This window comes from Pristiophorus japonicus, chromosome 3 (genome assembly GCF_044704955.1).
Source record: "Pristiophorus japonicus isolate sPriJap1 chromosome 3, sPriJap1.hap1, whole genome shotgun sequence".
Taxonomy (NCBI): domain Eukaryota; kingdom Metazoa; phylum Chordata; class Chondrichthyes; family Pristiophoridae; genus Pristiophorus; species Pristiophorus japonicus.
In genome coordinates, this window is record NC_091979.1 from 143,992,695 (window position 1) to 144,012,441 (window position 19,747).

The 19,747-nt window shown below is 43.6% G+C and overlaps 1 protein-coding gene across 5 annotated transcripts in view; it reads right to left on the bottom strand.

The window, feature by feature from the left end:
• LOC139259926 (signal transducer and activator of transcription 1-alpha/beta-like) overlaps window positions 1–19,747 on the bottom strand; it is an 82,151-nt gene that overhangs the window by 54,606 nt on the left and 7,798 nt on the right. For all 5 annotated transcript variants that reach the window (XM_070875881.1, XM_070875878.1, XM_070875883.1 and 2 more), the window contains exons 3-7: window positions 19,462–19,606; window positions 15,391–15,489; window positions 8,417–8,506; window positions 2,687–2,765; window positions 2,419–2,510 (exon numbers count right to left, since the gene is read on the bottom strand). In XM_070875881.1, the coding sequence (XP_070731982.1) occupies window positions 2,419–2,510; window positions 2,687–2,765; window positions 8,417–8,506; window positions 15,391–15,489; window positions 19,462–19,606 (505 nt within the window). The remainder of the gene's footprint in view (window positions 1–2,418; window positions 2,511–2,686; window positions 2,766–8,416; window positions 8,507–15,390; window positions 15,490–19,461; window positions 19,607–19,747) is intronic.

The following is a 19,747-nucleotide window of genomic DNA, read 5'->3' on the forward strand; positions in this document are numbered from 1 at the left end:
TATAACATTGTAAACTGTTGTCTTTTCATAATAGTACCTACTAGTCAATTAGCTTATGCCATGCTCTGAACACAGCAACTCTCAAGCAGCTTTGCTGTACGCACTGAGGCCTCATTGAGGAGCAACCGGCATGGGAGGGGGATGAAGGGAAGGGGGGGTGGGGGGGAAATCTCAGTCCAAGTCCCATTCAGGGGTGGGACAGCCTTCTGCAGATATCTAGCTCTATTATGAGAATGCCTGTAAAAAAGTTATTTTTTAAAAATAAAGCACTTGTTAAAATAAACAGCATTCTGCTGCAAGTAACTTATCATTTGGTTCTGATGGTTTATTGTCTTATTTGGTTTTGTTGGGGTGGATTGTTTGTTACTTTTTTTTTGATGAAAGTGTTACTTCGACCCTTTGCCATTGATGTAGTTTGTATCATTCAAAAGCTCAGCGTAGATGTGCCTGTATGGTGGCACATAGCATGGCCAGTATGAGATGCATCCCTCAACTTCCACTGTTCATGCAAACCGGTCCATTATGAGCTGGCGATGTGCGGCTCTTGCTCCGGCAGCATCTACACGCTGCCTCCCCTGTGGATGGGTTGGCTGTGCAATCGGGGACTCGCAAAGCTCCTCTTCGTCGTCGTCCTCCTCCTTCTGAGATGGGCCTGCAATCCCCACTGGTAATGCCTGGGCCTTCAGGATAGCCAAGTTGTGTAACATGCAGCAGACCTGTTGAGGAGAGTATTTGAAGGCTGCCTCCAGGCATCGGAAGTGCTGCTTGAGCACCAATTGTCTGTTCGATGATGTTGCTGGTGGCTGCATGGCTCTGCATAGCTCTTGATTGTAGCGCTTCTCAGCTTCGGTGGTGGGGTTGCGGAGGGGAGGAGGCAGTCGTGAGCCAGGTGGCTTGGCCATATCCTTTGTCCCCGATCAGGCAGCCCTGCTCTCACGTAAGATGAAAGCATCATGTGCGCTCCCCAGCTACTGCGAGGATGCGCTGCGAGTGGTCGCACACCAGCTGGACGTTTAGGGAGTGGTTATCCCTTTCGGTTTCTGAATACCTCTGCATTGTTGAATGGCTCACAAGGCGATGTGTGCGCAGTCAATGGCTCCTTGAACCCTCGGGAAGCCTGCAATTCTGCCAAACCTACATGCCCTCTCGGTCTGGCTCTCCCTGCTCATTGGGAACTTTATGAAGTCCATTCTGCGGCCATACAGAGCCTTTGTGACATGGCGGATGTATAGATGTGTAGCGTATTGAGAGGTGCTGCATATGTCCCCTATTGCTGCCTGGAAGGAGCCAGAGGCATAGAAGGCCAACGTCACCGTCACCTTCACTGCGACGGGCAGCGCAGTCCTATTGGCACTGGAAGGCTGTAAATCTGCTTGTAGGAGCTGGCATATCTCTGTTAGCACTTCTTTCTCACACACAGCTCCTCAGAGGTATGAGCATTGGTGCCTGTAAGCGGGCGGGGTAAGGCCTCCTCCCCAGATGTCTTAGGCCTCTCCTCATCTATGGCCTGACATGGCCAGCAGCTGCCCTTCTAGCTTGACGCTGCCTGCCAATAGCAACCAGCATGATACACTGATGAACTAGTAATGCCCCCATTAAATTCTCTCACTGACCTTGTAAGGACATTATAATGACAGATAAAAGTGCCGTTTGCAAGTCAGAGCTTCACACAGCGTGATGTGCACAACCATTGCATTCAATGTGACCTGCGATGTAGGATCCTCATCCTTCCATTTAAATAACCTGCCGATACCGCCTGCTGCACCCTGGGAATGCCGTTTTTTGGGGTGGATGTTAAATGAAGCGCAAGGACCAAATTTTCCATCTGGAGCGCTAGCGCAGCATTGCACAATGATTGACGTCATGATCTCAGTCAAACTGGAGGGCGGGGCGGTAAGTTTTTGCGCCGCTGCAAATACCGGCTGGTGCTAAAACCTGGACACCCAGTGTAACGCCCAGAAACATTATTTATCGTCCCTCCAGGGCGCAAACAGAAACACAAGAGTGGAAAATTCAGCCCCAAAGTTTTCCAATTGTAAACATTGTTTTAAATTTTGAAACAAAAAAAGGAAAGACAGTACATTTATATAGCACCTTTCATATCCTCAGGACTCCTTCAAGTGTTTTGCAGTCAATTAATTACCTTTGAAACGTAATCACTTGTTTTGCAAGCATATACTGCAGCCAATTTGTGCACAGCAAGGTCCCACAAACAGCAATGAGGTAATTGACCATTTAATCTGTCTAGGTGGTGGTGGTTGAAAACATATTTGCTCATAGCGATTTCAGTTTCTTTTTAAACTCTGAACTGAAGAAAAATAAAACCTGAAAATCAAGATGGCTACTTATAAGTTTAATCGAATAGCAATTAATAAAGCATTGGCAATAACCATAGCACTATATCAAAATATGGCTTACTTTTCTTTTTGCATCCAGCTTAAGCATCATATTGTGGAGATGGAGTTTTTCTTGCTTCATTTCATTTTGAGCCAAACCATTCACTTCATGCTCTATCAAAGTAAAATGAGAATTAAACACAAAACATGGAACAAATTACATCTAATTTTAATTTGCAACACATGTATAACAGTAATGCTTAAGACAACTGTGTGTAAAAGAATTATAACTTACAATTTGTTTCACCAGCACCGTTGGTACACAAATTAACATAAAATTTACTTCTTACCTCGACTTTGCAAAGTTTTGGATCTGAAATCAAATTCATCCTGAAGATCTTCAAGAGATTTGATTTCCTGCTCAATCTCCTATAATCACAAAAACAAAAAAACAACAAACTCACATTTGTGCCTTTCATGTCCTCAGGATGTCTCAAAATGCTTCACAGCCAAAAGAATTACTCTTTGAAAGGAAGTCACTGTTATGTAGGAAAAACAGGTACAGGTTGAACCTCCCTTATCTGGAACCCTCAGGACCTGGCCTGCTCTGGATAAGGGATTTTTCTGGACGAGCGGTGGTCATGTTAAATTAGGTGGTACAGGTACTGAGCAAGGGGATATCGGAGCTTGCTGGCTTGGGGCTGGGAGTGCGGCAGAGAGATCATGGGGGGGGGGGTGGGGGGGGCGGTAGGTCACGGGGTCAGGCCAGCGATTGCAGGAGTCAGCAGCGAGGAAGGACTTCAATTTGTTCATGTTGGAGTTCTGCGCATGCGCCACCTGGTGGCCGGTAATGGTTCTGGATGAAGGGTGGTTCTGGATAAAGGAGGTTCAACCTGTAGCTAATTTGCACAGGATAAATGATCAGCTAATTTATTTTGATGTTGGTTGGGGGATGATGTTGGGCAAGAGAATTCCTCCTTATACAAAATTATATATTTTACATTCAACTGAACAGGCAAATGGGCGTCAGGTTAATAACTCATCCAAAAGGTGGCATCCCCAATAATGCAGTACTCCACCAAACCGTCAGCCTAGATTATGTGCTCAAGTCATGGAGTGGAGATGGAAGCAGTGACCATCTGACTTACAAGTGAGAGTGTTACCAACTAAACCCATCTGACACATTAGTATGGATAACCAAAGTGATTGAAAAATTCACTATTAAAAACAAGTGCTTTCTATTTCTACTTTTTGTTGTATATGTCCTATTTATCAAATTCTATTGCGAGTCATATTTCCATTTAATTGTAAATAAATATAGGTTACTCTTTAATAAATGCCTTTGGATGAACATTTTGGCAGATTATACCGGTCATTGGCCCTTTCAATTTCCATGCAAAACAGAAATGAACCATGATGTACACAACACACCTTCCAAATTTCACAAGTAGGAAGTGAACTGAAGAGAGCCAGGAAGCTCCTATTACAGAAATAGTTCTTGATCTATTTCTAAAATTTAACATATTGATGTTAAAAAACACAAACTACTAAATTCAGAAACAATTCTTGTAACTATTTTACAAAGATGTGAAAAATAAGCGAATTCTTCATGTTAATGTTCTCTATCTGTAAATAGAATATGGTTATGACCCTAAATCTTCATTCATTAATAGCCTTAGCATCCCTTCCCCTGGGTGGCTTCTCTATTGATCCATCTTGTCTATTTATTTTCCTTCAAGTCAGTTTTCCAGGCAAACCTAAGAAGATTAAAATTCTCAGATACAAAAAGAACCACATAAAAGTCCACCCTTGACTAATAAAGACAAGTTCCTAAAATGGAAGACTGGATTGCGCACTATTACTATGACAACTTAAACTAGCATTTAATTTTTTTTAAATAACTCATGGCTCTTCAGAAGCACAATGGAAAAATGGGACAGCAAGCCAAAGTATGGAATATGAAGTGTGACCAAATGTTTGGTCAAAATGGTGCGTTTTGTGTATGGGATTAAAATAAAAAGTGGTAGAAAATTCCAGAGTGTTAGCTGAGGTGACTAAGGTATGACCACCAATGGTGGGGGTAATGGGCAAGAAAGAGAGAAGATGCACAAGAGGCCAAAGTTAGAGGAACAAAGTTAGGGAGGTGGACCAGGAAAGGCGTTGTAGGAGGTTACAGAGATAGTGAAGGGCCATGCCACGCAGGGATTTAAACAGGAGGAGAAGAATTTGATGATCAGGAACTAAACATACTCAACAGCACGAAGATGGGAGCCGTAGCATGGGAAGACAGGGATGGGAGACAGTGAATGTTTTCTGGAGATGCCGGTTCAAAATGTGATGGTGAAGGCAACGAGAAAAATCAACAACTGCAGAGGTATTACGGCACATGGCATGGTGGGGGCTAAGAAAGAAAAAAAGGTTCCCCCAAGGTGCACATAGAAGTGGGGCTGGAAGGGGGTAGGAGAGTATTGGAGGTGGAGTTGTCAGTGATTAAGAGCATAGAAGTTGAGAGGACAACGTTGAGAGGAGTGGGCATAAACATGGATAAGAGAACTTATATGGAGGGAGAGATTTGAGGACGTCATTGTGATCAAAAATGCACTTTAGTCAATTTTGATATCATAAAAATGTCATTAAATAAGGCCAAAAATTCAGGATTGAGCTGTAGTAACAGTATAAAGTACGTCGAGATATTTTGCAAATGTGCAAATGATGGTCTTTTAAAATACCATAACATCTGGTATGTGGATGCATTAGAATTTTAAAATCCCACAGTAAAATGTATTAATCACAGCAAAGGCTCTGACTGTAGAAACCAAATGCACAAGTCATCTACAGAACAAAGATTACCTTATTACATGAATTTTATATAGGATAGTGGAGAATGGAAGGTTAGATAGTTAACATACTATTATAGCAGATATAATATAATCAGAACATGCTTATAGAAATTAAATTAAGCAGTAACATATAAACAATGAAATCCAAAGAATAGTCAAGTTAGAACCTACCTACAATGCAGAAGGGCTTGGCTAACAAATGATGCACCAAATTGTTTCAAGAAAGGTGACGAGTTCAACTGCGGTATCTACAGAGGAATCTCCCTGCTGTCAACGACTGAGAAAGTCATCGCAAGAATCCACATTCTTCCTGTGGCTGAAAACTCCTCCCTCCGAGTCGCAATGCAGATTCCGCCCACTACGGGGCACAATGGACTTGTATCTGCCACGCAGTGAAAATCAATAGAAATGCAGGGAACAGCACCAACTCTTGTACATGGCCTTCTTTGACCTCACAAAAGCCTTCGGCACTGTCAACCATGAGGGATTATGGAGCATCCTCCTCAGATTTGGCTGCCCTTAAAAGTTCGTCACCATCCTCCACCTGCTCCACGATGACAGGCAAGCCGTGATCCTGACCAACAGATCCACCACAGACCCATTCCACGTTTGGACTGGGGTCAAGCAAGGCTGTATCATTGCACCAATGCTCGTCACGATCTTCTTTACTGCAATGCCCCATCTCACCCTCAGCAAGCTCCCCGCTGGAGTGGAGCTAAATTACAGGACAAATGGGAATCTGTTCAACCTCCGCTGCCTCCAGGCCAGATCCAAGGTTGTCCCAATACAGTACGCAGACGACGCCTGCTTCTGCGCACACTCGGAGGCCAAACTCCAAGCCATCGTTAACACCATCACCGAGACGTGCGAGAACATGGGCCTGAAGACAAAGGTCCTCTACCAACCTACCTCTGCCACACATCACTGCCCCCCACCCCCGATTATCAAAATCCACGACGAGGCCTTGAACAACGTGGACCATTTTCCATACCTCGGGAGCCTACTGTCAACAAGGGCAGACATCGATGTCATGGTTCAACACCGCCTTCAGTGTGCCAGTGCAGCCTTCGGTCGCTTGAGGAAGAGAGTATTTGAAGACCAGGAGCTCAAACCTAGCACTAAGCTCATTGTTTACAGAGCAGTGGTGATAACCACCCTTCTATACGGCTCAGAGACATTGATGATGTACAGCAGGCACCCCAAAACACTGAAGTACCACCACCAACGCTGCCTCTGCAAGATCCTGCAAATCAATTGGCCAACATCTCCAGCATCGTAGCACTGACCATACTCAATCAGCTCACAAAACAAGCGCTCTATTCTGAGCTCCGACATGGCAAGTGAGCCCCAGGTGGGCAGAGGAAACACTGCAAGGACATCCTCAAAGCCGCCTTGAAAAAAATGTAACATCCCCACCGGCACCTGGGAATCCCTGGCCCAAGACCGCCCAAAGTGGAGGAAAAGCATCCGGGAAGGCGCTGAACACGGAGTCTCTTCGCCAAGAGCAAGCTGAAGCCAAGCGTCGACAGCGGAAGGAGCACACGGCAACCCAGGCACCCCAACCTTCCGTTCCTTCAACCACCATTTGCCCCATCTGTGACAGAGACTGTAGGTTGGCATAGGACTTTTCAGTCACCTGAGAACTCATTTTTAGTGTGGAAGCAAGTCATCCCGACTCCGAGGGACTGCCTATGATGATGATATGATGACACCACAAGTCAGTTTGAAGCTGGGGAAAGAGACAGAGAAAGTCCAGACCTTGAGATGAGAGGCCTGAACATTCCAAAGTCTTGAGTAAGTGAAATAGAAATTGAAATAGGCAGCTGTGAAAACAAACAGAGCCTAGGTGACTAGTTGAGTACAAGGAGTTTAACCAGCTTGAAGAAGTTATAGAGAACAAGATTGAAGGTCAAAAGACGCTCTTTATCTGAAGATGGGTAATATTGTTTGCTTCTTTGTAATAAATTTTGCATATAAATTTTGGAGGAAAATTACATACAGAAAATTAGTTTAAAAAAAGAAACTGGATTCTTGTTATTATCCACTGGAACAACGCACATGGTCAAGCCAAGCGGTGATGGTTCCCATATTTCAATAGCCTGTCAATCCAAACTGAACCAAAAACATGTTCCAGCCACTGCTAGAAAGGCTCTTGTCATTTCATTCAAGGGAATGGAGGGAAAAAAGAATAGAGAGTTTAAAATGTGATGGGGGGGGCGGCAGGGGAGGGAAAGAATAGAAACAGATCTTGATACAAATTCTGTCCTGTAATCACTTAAAATAAAGCCTATAAAAAGGAGCCCAAGCTAATTACATAGACAGAGGCCACATATCGTCACACAGACAATCCTGTTCTCGATCCACGCTTCAGCTTCAGCAACCCATTCAAAAGTAGATTCTGAAGAGAAATAAATTTCTACTTAACCTACAGTCTATTACAGGTTGAGTGTCCGAAATCCGTAATGTTCTGAAATCTAGACACCGTGCCGATCCGTGACGGGGCTGGCGGAATCCGGAAAATTCTCCGAAATCCAGAGACCCTTCCAAACCGATTGCCGCTGCGAGCCAGGCCCAGGGAAATTCCAAAAAACAAAAACTCACAAAACCCCCACCCACTAAATCGCCGAAAAAGAATCAAAAAGCAAAAACTCCAACCTGCTTTTCTTGCAGCTCTTCACACCCACAGGCACTGCTGCTCCTGGGTCCTCAATGCAGGTCCCCCCCAGGTGTCTTCCCTCAGCCAGAACATGGGCATGCCAAAACTCCAAAGCACAGCGACCGCGGCACCCCCCAGCCTTGCACGCGCCGGTTCACCTAAAACCACCGGCGCAAGACCCCGGCAAAACTGCGCAACACCTGCTCTGCACTTCCCAGCGGCACAACACAACAGCCATCCAAAAAGTAACAGACTGTCCAATCAGTTTCAGCCAGGCAAAACAGTACAGAAGATCAGAATAGCTTCACACAGATACAGGAGACTCTGGATTAACAAAAACACAAGAGAGGGAGAGCAGCAAAGGACTACAGAAAGACGTTCCAAAATCCGGAAATACCCAAACCTCGACCCGGGCATTTCCAGATTCGGGACGTCGGAAAGACGTTCTGAAATCCGGAAATACCGGAAAGCCGGAATGGCCTTGGTCCCGAGGTTTCCGGACGCTCTACCATATGTAATAATGTGGACTCGGTCTGCACCCTGAGGAAAATAGGAATGCTGTTCTATTGTGACCGTATACATACCTGAACACTGCTCTTTACATTCTTCACTTTCTGATCCAGCTGCTTCTGCTTGTCCTGAATTACAGCATTCTGGACAGGACCAACATGATTCTACAAATTAAAACAAAAAAAATTGCAGTAAATGCAAAAAAATATTCTAGCGATTATCTTCCTTCCACAATTCTGTTGAGATATTGGGCTAGGTTTTCAATCCTTCTGTGTCGGAGCTGCATTTCTGCTGGTGGAACAGGAACAACAGAATTTCTGTCCATAGTATCTACCACTAACAACAAGCTGGAAAATTCAACTACATATGTTCAAAAATGGAATGACCACTGCTCTCCTGATGATTTACTTGGGATAGCCAGCATCTAATGGAGCTGTACAAACCAGATTCAACTCCTCTTCCACGTAGAGTTAGAAAATCTTAACTGGAATTGACAATCTATCCCTGGGAGCAGGGGGGAACAAAAAAAAAAAATCAAGCATGCCTGTTCCTGATCAGAATTTATGCATTATTAGAAAGCCCACCATATCGCGTAGCACAGAACAAATCGGTGCAATTGTAACAGAGTCCACCAGCGGGAACAGTGCACAGGGGGACTAAAATTGTGACTGGGCATTTAACAAACCATTCCCAAACTGTTAATTGACCACTTTATTTTTGGATTCAGGACAGGTGGCATCCCAGGCTTGTGGGGCCTCATTAATGTGTAATGTTCATGCTCTGATGAGGCCATCCAGACCGAGACCATTTTAACTGACAATCGTGGCAGCCCCGCCCAGACCCCCTAGTAAAACCTGACTGGATTGGTGCGGGAGAGCTACTGAAGCTGTACAAAACATAGAAAATATGAGCAGTATTGGCCATCTAGCCCTTCGAGTCTGCACCACCATTCAATATGATCTCAGCACCATATTCCCGCTTTCTCCCCATACCCCTTGATGCCTTTTGTTTCTAGAAATCTATCTATCTCCCTCTTAAATATATTCAGTGACTTGGCCTCCACAGCCTTCTGTGGTAGAGAATTCCACAGGTTCACCATCCTCCGAGTGAAAAAATCTCTCCCCATCTCGGTCCTAAATTTCCTAACCCGTATCCCGAGACTGTGACCCCTTGTTCTAGACTTCCCAGCCAGAAGAAACATCCTCCCCACATTCAGTTTATCCAACCCAGTCAGAATTTTATATGTTTCAATGAGGTCCCCTCTCATTCTTCTAAACTCTAGTGAATACAGGCCTAGTCGACCCAATCTCTCCTCATATGACAGTCCTGCCATCCCAGGAATCAGTCTGGTGAACCTTCGCTGCACTCCCTTGCTAAGTTCACTCCCAAGGAGCTAAGTTCATTGTAGACAGTACTCAGTTTCATCCTTTATTGTGAACGCATCACCCTCTATGGCAAGTATATCCTTTATTAGGTAAGGAGACCAAAACTGCACACAATACTCCAGGTGTGGTCTCACCAAGGCTCTGTATAACTGTAGTAAGACATCCTTGCTCCTGTACTCTCATCCTCTTGCAATGAAGGCAAACATACCATTTGCCTTAGCTTGCTGCACCTGCATGTTTGCTTTCAATGACTGGTGTACAAGGACACCCAGGTCCCCCTGTACATCGGCACTTCCCAAGCCATCACCATTTAAATAATACTTTGTCCTTATGTTTTTCCTACCAAAGTGGATAACTTCACATTTATCCACGTTATACTGCATCTGCCATGTGTTTGCCCATTCACTCAACCTATCACAATTGCACCTAGTTTTGTGTCGTCAGCAAACTTGGAAATATTAAATTTTGTTCCCTCATCCAAATCATTTATATATATTGCAAATAGCTGGGGCCCAAGCACTGATCCCTGTAGTACCCAACTAGTCACTGCCCGCCACCATGAAAAAGACCCGTTTATTCCTACTCTGTTTCCTGTCAGTTAACCAATTTTCAATCCATGCCAATACATTACCCCCAATCCTATGTGCTTTAATTTTGCACACTAACCTCTTATGTGGGACTTTATCAAAGGCCTTCTGAAAATCCAAATACACTACATCCGCTGGTTCTTCCTTATCTATTCTATCAGTTACATCCTCAAAAACCTCCAGTAGGTTTGTCAAACATGATTTTAATTTCATAAATCCATGTTGATTTTGTTTAATCCTGATATTATCTAAATGTGCCATTTTATAATAGACTCCAGCATTTTCCCTACGATTGATGTCAGGCTAACCGGTCTGTTTCTCTCCCTCCTTTTTTAAATAGTGGGGTTACATTTGCCACCCTCCAATCTGCAGGAACTGTTCCATAATCTATAGAATTTGGGAGGATGACAACCAATGCATCTACTATTTCCATGGCTACCTCTTTTAGTACTCTGGGATGCAGATCATCAGGCCCTGGGGATTTATCTGCCTTCAGTCCCATTAGTTTCTCCAGCACTATTTTTTTTTTACTAATTATCATTTCCTTTAATTCCTCTTGCTCACTAGACCCTTGGTTCCCTAGCATTTCTGGGACGTTATTTGTGTCCTCTTCCGTGAAGACAGAACCAAAATATTTATTTAATTGTTCTGCCATTTCCTTGTTCCCCATTACAAATTCTCCCATTTCTATCTATAAAGGACCTACATTTGTCTTCACTAATCTTTTTCTTTTTACATACTTGTAGAAACTTTTGCAGTCGGTTTTTATGTTCCTTGCAAGTTTACTCTCATACTCTATTTTTCCCCTCTTAATCAATCTCTTGATCCTTTTTGTGCTGAATCCTAAACTGCTCCCAATTCTCAGACTTGCTACTTTTTCTGGCAACTTTGTAAAACTCCTCTTTGGATCTAATACTATCCTTAATTTCTTTTGTCAGCCATGGTTGGGCCACTTTTCCTTTTGTGATTTTACGCCAGAAAGGAATGTATAACTGTTGCAATTCATGCATTCGTTCCTTAAATATTAGCCATTGCCTATGCACCGTCATGCCTTTTAATGAATCTTTCCAATCTATCATAGCCAATCATTCCTCATACCTTCGTAGTTTCCTTTGTTTAGATTTAGGACCCTAGTTTCGGATTGGACTACTTCACTTTCCATCTTAATAAGAAATTCAATCATGTTATGTTCACTCTTCCCTAAAAGGACCCCGCACAACAAGACTGTTAATTAATTCCTTCTCATTACACAATACCCAATCTATGATAGCCTGTTCCCTAGTAGGCTCAACATGTTGGTCTAAAAAACCATCTCATAGGAATTCATCTGTCACATTATTATTACTAGTTTGGTATGGCCAGGCTATATTTAGATTAAAGTCACCTACGATTACTGTAGTACCCTTGCTACATGTATCTCTAATTTCCTGTTTGTGCCGTCCCCTATACTACCACTACTGTTTGGAGGCCTATAGACACGCCCACCAATATTTTCTGCCCCTTGGTGCTCCTTAGTTCCACCCAGACTGATTCTACATCTTGATTTTCTGAGCCAATATCCTTTCTCACTACTGCTGAGTTCATCCTTTACTACCAATGCCACACCACCCCCTCTTCCTTTTTGCCTGTCCTTCCTAAATATCGGTCACCCCACAACCATGTCTCCGTAATTGCAACTATATCGTATCAGTTTACATCTATTTGCACTGTTAATTCATCTACCTTATTACAGATGCTTCGTGCATTCAGATACAATGCTTTTAAATTTGTCTTTTTAACATTATTGGACATCTTAACATTATTTTGTACTATAGCCCTATTTGTCTTAGCGCTATTTTGTGTTACCCGGACCCTATTTGTTAGTGCACTCTTTTGTTTCTGTGCTCTGTCCCTTCTTGACAAAATCTGGTTATCCTTACCACAATCACTTTCCTGCACTGCTTCCTTTTCTTGTCTCTTTAGCATTCTAGATTGTTCTCTACTGCAACCGTCCTTCCCCCCCACCTTATTTAGTTTAAAGCCCTGTCTACCTCCCTAGTTAGTCGATTCGCTAGAACTCTGGTCCCAGCATAGTTCAGGTGTAGTCCATCCCCACGGAACAGCTCTCGTTTTCCCGAGTATTGGTGCCAGTGCCCCACAAATCGAAACCCACTTCTCCCACACCAACCTCTGAGCCACGCATTCATCTCCCTGATTCGATTGACCCTATGCCAATTTGCTCGTGGCTTAGGTAATAATGTAGAGATTATTACCTTTGTAGTTCTGCTTTTCAATTTAGTCCCTAGGTGTTCAAACTCTCAGCAGGACCTCTTTCTTACTCCTACCTTTGTCATTGGTACCTACGTGTACCACAACAACTGGATCCTCCCCCTCCCACTCCAAGTTCTTCTCCAGTCCGGAGGAGATGTCCTTTACCCTGGCACCAGATAGGCAACACAGCCTTCGGGATGCACGCTCTTGGCTGCAGAGAACCCTATCTATCCCCCTAACTATACTGTCCCCTACTACAACCACCTGCCTCTTTACTCCCCCCACTTGAATGGCTTTCTGCACCACGGTGCCTTGGCCAGTCTGCTCGAGGGTTTGTTTCGTGCTGGAGTGTTTCCAGATTACACGTTCATGCTTTCTTTCCCCCTAACTGCCCTTAATAACCTTACTGAACTCATTACACATGTAATTACTTTTATATTATTCTGGACAGAGGAACACTCGGAGGAGGACGAGGAGTAATTGCCTCAGCAACCACGACTAGCAGCAGCTGGATCTCTCAAAAGACTGCAGCCGAGGGGAGCTTACCACAGGAGGCCATACTGAGTGTACAGGCAAAGAGTCATCTCCTTGAACCTATCTGAGGAGCAGTGCAGGAGTAGGCTGCACTTCTACGGACAGGCTGTTGCAGACCTCCAACTGGATTTTCTGCCTGCTGGGCATGCTTTGACAGTGGCCCTCAAAATCAGCACACTTCCCAGTATTTCACTACCACTGGATCCTTTCGGGCTGCTACAGGGAACATCAGCCACATATCACAGTCTGAAGTACACAACTGCAGCAATGAGGTTACCAATGTCTTGTTTACCAAGGTGGAGCAGTTGATCTCAGTAGTCAACAGGAATACCCTCGGGGCTTTGCAGGAGTCACTGGCTTCCCGCAGATGCAGGACATTAATTGGACACATGTTGCCAATGGGCACTGGAACATAAGCCAGAAACACTTGTGACTAGAAAAAGGATACACCCAATCAATGTGCAGCTAGTGGCCAATCATAGATACACCATCATGCAGGTCTGTGCAAAGAGCCCAGGGAGTTGCCATGATGCATTTATCTTGAGACAGTCTATTATTCCTCACCTTCCCCTCAAAATTCAACTCCATGAGGAACGAGACAGGATGGCTGCTGGAGGGATGGGGATGACAAGGGATACCCCCTACATATATGGCTCATGACATCCCTGCACAACCCCACCATACTTGAGCAGCACAGAAATAACCAAAGCCAGGGGACAACGTGGATCATTATAGAACACACCATAGGAATGCTGAAGCAGCGGTTCATGTGTCTCAACCGTTCAGAGGGACTCCCTACAATATGCCCCAGATAGAGTCCCTCCTATCATTGTGGTGTGCTCTATAGTGAATAACCTCGCATTACAGAGAGGCCTGCATTTGGAGGAAGTAGAGGAGCAGCAGCAGCACCAGTCCTCGTTGGACAAAGAAAACCGGATGAAAGAAAAGCATCAGAAGGAGGGCCATCTCAATACCTCGCAGCCAGAGAGGTCAAGGATCAGCTCACTGCTCAGCAATTCCACTAAACTACTCATACCCCTGCCCTGAGAATTTAAGAGCCCCCTCTGCTAAACAGTCCTCGTTATATTCTTAACCACTCCCTTAATCCTGAATTAAAGAACATTTAAACCAATCAGACAACTTCTAGGTCAATGAAATACTGACAATACAGACTCAGCTGATATTAAACCACACTGTAACTCAGTGCCAAATGTGATAATGGTGATTAATTTAATGGCAAATATCAAAATTGCCTTCCATTCATTTCTCAGCCAATTGATCAACCCATAGTGCTTTTCTTTGAAAAAGATTTCCCAACTCTACTATTCCTTTGAGTTGCTCCCCCAGAGATATCTCAGCAAAACTGGTGGAAGGCTGCTGCTGTTCATGTGGGGTCATTAGAGATGATTGTGACCAGTGACTTCTGGGTGCTATAGCCTATGAGGGCTGGGTTACAGGATCTTGGCTTCTGCCGGAACAATCTGGCCCAGCTGGCACCATGGTGGGTAGTAGTTGAGGAGTACATCACGTATTGCTCCCTTCACGCATGGGGCTGGGTCTCAACGCTTCCACTGATCTGCAAGAGAGCAGACTACAGAAGACGAGTGACTCCTTTAAAGCCCCAATCTATTCGACACACCAATCGCTCCACTGTGGAGCACAAAGCCTACATAGCAGCCATTGGAGCTTACAAAGTGTGCAAATATTGGCTCCTGTTGTGAGGGCCCAGCTGCAGCGTTACTGGAGGCGACCACATTCTCCATGGTAAGACTGCAGAATGCTAATGCTATGCAAGGTGGCACCACACAAGCTGGAAGCGGACTCCGACACCACTTGGTCATAGTGGTGAAATTCCTTGGCACGGCTTCGAATACCTCATAACTGATTGGGCGAGGCCAGCAGTTTTTTTCCCTGATGGCTGGGCTCATGAAGTCCTCTTTTCTGTCCTCCTCAGCAAAGCTCGGAGAGGGACTTATCTTCCATTTTGTTTCTAGTAACCGGAGAGAACATTTCCTGCAGAAATCCATACCAGAATGGATTTATTTCAAGTTTAATATTTTATAACTTGATTGATTCATACACACAATTGTGTTTCCTGCTTTTTCTTTGGAGCAGATAAAAATGAATATAAGGGAACAGATGAAAAATATGTTCTCAATATGAACTATTGCAGTTCATTACCAGCTCTATGTCATTAAAGCAGGAATATTCACTTAACATAAAGCATTTAATCAGAGCAAAAAAATAGGAATTTATTTAGGATTAAACAGAAACATGTTCAATTAAAAGTACCTTTTCAGCTTTTAGAGCATTTTCCAGGATTTTCTTTTCTTCTTTCAGGCAGTTAGATATAGTCAGTGCCATAAGAATAGGTTCTTCCTGGAAGAAAACCTACAAAATAGAAGTTAGGGCTACATTATACACAAATATACATACTTATATATCAACAGCAAATTTCTACTACACATATTAGAAGTAGTTCATTTACTCATCTATCTACATTCTCAGAATGATCTTTAATCAATCAATCCCAATGTACAATACAAGGGGAGCTATAAGCACCATTTTGAAAATCCAATGATTGTCTGTACAATTTGGCTTCTTTAGATCAGCCTGGTTTGCAAATTTACTCAGGAAACCTTAGAGCATTAAAAACTACATTTTTTTTAAAGATCTGAAATGTCCCTACCAACAAGCACTTTCTCCTGTCGTTAAAAGAAAAAATCACCTATATTGCACTCTCACACCTGGGTTTTATGCCCATTATTCAAGTTACAAATGTTAATGGTCTAGAAATGTTTTCATTAAAATATTTACATGTAAAGTATACCCTGGGTTTCATGCATGTTACACAATGTAAAATAATGCCCGTCAAATGCAAAATTTGGCTAATAGAGCCAACATGTATTTCAGGTTTTCTTTTTAAATATCAAACCAATTCAGCGGTTTAAAACAACCAAATTAGTAATTTGCATCTGGGTTTATTTAATTTGCTCAGGGTATTCTTCAGTAAATGCTACCAGCCTGTCACTGTGCAGTTTAGTATATAAAATGAAAGTTTATTCTATACTCTCATTATTTTACTATTGAAGTACTTTATTAACCGTCATCTTTACTACACTATCATCAATCATCATAAGAACATAAGAATTAGGAACAGGAGTAGGCCATCTAGCCCCTCGAGCCTGCTACGCCATTCAACAAGATCATGGCTGATCTGGCCGTGGACTCAGCTCCACTTACCCGCCCGCTCCCCGTAACCCTTAATTCCCTTATTGGTTAAAAAATCTATCTATCTGTGATTTGAATACATTCAATGAGCTAGCCTCAACTGCTTCCTTGGGCAGAGAATTCCACAGATTCACAACCCTCTGGGAGAAGAAATTCCTTCTCAACTCGGTTTTAAATTGGCTCCCCCGTATTTTGAGGCTGTGCCCCCTAGTTCTAGTCTCCCCGACCAGTGGAAACAACCTCTCTGCCTCTATCTTGTCTATCCCTTTCATGATTTTGAATGTTTCTATAAGATCACCCCTCATCCTTCTGAACTCCGAGTAAAGACCGAGTCTACTCAATCTATCATCATAAGGTAACCCTCTCATCTCCAGAATCAGCCTAGTGAATCGTCTCTGTACCCCCTCCAAGGCTAGTATATCCTTCCTTAAGTAAGGTGACGAAAACTGCACGCAGTACTCCAGGTGCAGCCTCACCAATACCCTGTACAGTTGCAGCAGATCCTCCCTGCTTTTATACTCCATCCCTCTCAAAATGAAGGCCAACATTCCATTCGCCTTCCTGATTACCTGCTGCACCTGCAAACTAACTTTTTGGGATTCATGCGCAAGGACCCTCAGGTCCCTCTGCACTGCAGCATGTTGTAATTTCTCCCCATTCAAATAATATTCCCTTTTACTGTTTCTCCCCCGCCCCCCCACCTCACATTTTCCGACATTATATTCCATCTGCCAATCCTTAGCCCATTCGCTTAACCTATCTAAATCTCTTTGCAGCCTCTCTGTGTCCTCTACACAACCCGCTTTCCCACTAATCTTTGTGTCATCTGCAAATTTTGTTACACTACACTCTGTCCCCTCTTCCAGGTCATCTATGTATATTGTAAACAGTTGTGGTCCCAGCACTGATCCCTGTGGCACACCACTAACCACTGCTTTCCAAACCGAAAAAGGACCCATTTATCCCGACTCTCTGCTTTCTGTTAGCCAGCCAATCCTCGATCCATGCGAATACATTTCCTCTGACTCTGCGTACCTTTATCTGCAGTAACCTTTTGTGTGGCACCTTATCGAATGCCTTTTGGAAATCTAAATACACCACATCCATCGGTACATCTCTATCCACCATGCTCGTTATATCCTCAAAGAATGGCAGTAAATTAGTTAAACATAATTTACCCTTCATGAATCCATGTTGCGTCTGCTTGATTGCACTATTCCTATCTAGATGTCCCGCTATTTCTTCCTTCATGATAGTTTCAAGCACTTTCCCTACTACAGATGTTAAACTAACCAGCCTATAGTTACCTGCCTTTTGTCTGCCCCCCTTTTTTTTAAAAAAAACAGAGGCATTACATTAGCTGCTTTCCAATCCGCTGGTACCTCCGCAGTCCAGAGAATTTTGGTAGATTATAACGAATGCATCTGCTATAACTTCCGCCATCTCTTAATACCCTGGGTTGCATTTCATCAGGACCAGGGGACTTAACTACCTCGAGTCCCATTAGCCTGTCCAGCACTACCTCCCTAGGTGATAGTGATTGTCTCAAGGTCCTCCCTTCCCACATTCCCGTGACCAACAATTTTTGGCATGGTTTTTGTGTCTTCCACTGTGAAGACCGAAGCAAAATAATTGTTTACGGTCTCCGCGATTTCCACATTTCCCATTATTAAATCCCCCTTCTCATCTTCTAAGGGACCAACATTTACTTTAGTCACTCTTTTCCGTTTTATATAAAATCGGTAAAAGCTTTTACTGTCTATTTTTATGTTTTGCGCAAGTTTACTTTCGTAATCTATCTTTCCTTTCTTAGTCATTCTTTGCTGTCGTTTTAAAATTTTCCCAATCTTCTAGTTTCCCACTAACCTTGGCCACCTTCTACGCATTGGTTTTTAATTTGATACTCTCCTTTATTTTCTTGGTTATCCACGGCTGGTTATCCCTTCTCTTACCGCCCTTCTTTTTCACTGGAATATAATTTTGTTGAGCACTATGAAAGAGCTCCTTAAAAGTCCTCCACTGTTCCTCAATTGTGCCACCGTTTAGTCTGTGTTCCCAGTTTACTTTAGCCAACTCTACCCTCATCCCATTGTAGTCCCCTTTGTTTAAGCATAGTACGCTCGTTTGAGACACTACTTCCTCACCCTCAATCTGTATTACAAATTCAACCATACTGTGATCACTCATTCCGAGAGGATCTTTTACTGGGAGATCGATTATTATTCCTGTCTCATTACATAGGACTAGATCTAAGATAGCTTGCTCCCTTGTAGGTTCTGTAACATACTGTTCTAAGAAACAATCCCGTATGCATTCTATGAATTCCCCCTTCAGGCTACACAGAGTGATTTGATTTGACCAATCGATATGTAGGTTAAAATCCCCCATGATTACTGCCGTTCCTTTTTCACATGCCTCCATTATTCCCTTGATTATTGTCCGCCCCACCGTGAAGTTATTATTTGGGGGCCTATAAACTACGCCCTCCAGTGACTTTTTCCCCTTACTATCTCTAATCTCCACCCACAATGATTCAACATTTTATTCCTTCGAGCCAATATCATCTCTCACAACTGCCCTGATATCATCCTTTATTAACAGAGCTATCCCACCTCCTTTCCCTTCTTGTCTATCCTTCCGAATTGTCAGATACCCCTGTATGTTTAATTCCCAGTCTTGGCCACCCTGCAACCACGTTTCATAGGCAGTCCCTCGAAATCGAGGAAGACTGGTTTCCACTCTAAAAATGAGTTCTCAGGTGACTGAACAGTCCAATACGGGAATTACAGTCTCTGTCGCAGGTGGGACAGACAGTTGAAGGAAAGGGTGGGTGGGACTGGTTTGCTGCACGCTCCTTCTGCTGTCTGCGCTTGGTTTCTGCATGTTCTCGGCGATGAGACTTGAGGTGCTCAGCACCCTCCCGGATGCACTTAATACTCCCAGGTATACAGCCAGATGCACGACATTGAAGGTAGAGTACGATACACAAACACTGGAAGCTGAAGTGAAGCTGTTCAATTTTATGTTGGATGCTAATTTGCCTTTGCTGCGGCCCTGTTGTGAACTGTATTTAAACAGTTGGGTTAGGAATCTATTACTCAGACACTCATGGTTAGGAGCTCATATAAATACCTGAAGGTTGCGTTTGATTTTTCTGATGTTGTGCTGAAGCAGAAAGTTGTTCTCCAGGGTAAATCGGCTGTATTGGTCATCGAGCTGCACCAGTAGTTCGTGGAACAGCAATGTGGCCATTGAATCATTGGTGGCAGCATGCTCCCTAACCAACACAAACAGTAAATGAAAAACAAATCAATAGACTAGAGATACATCAGGGGGGTGAAACTGGTCTTTAGCAGCAACTCAAAAATAGGCAATAGCAACTCCGCAGCCCATTTTCCATTAATGTGAAACAGGCTGA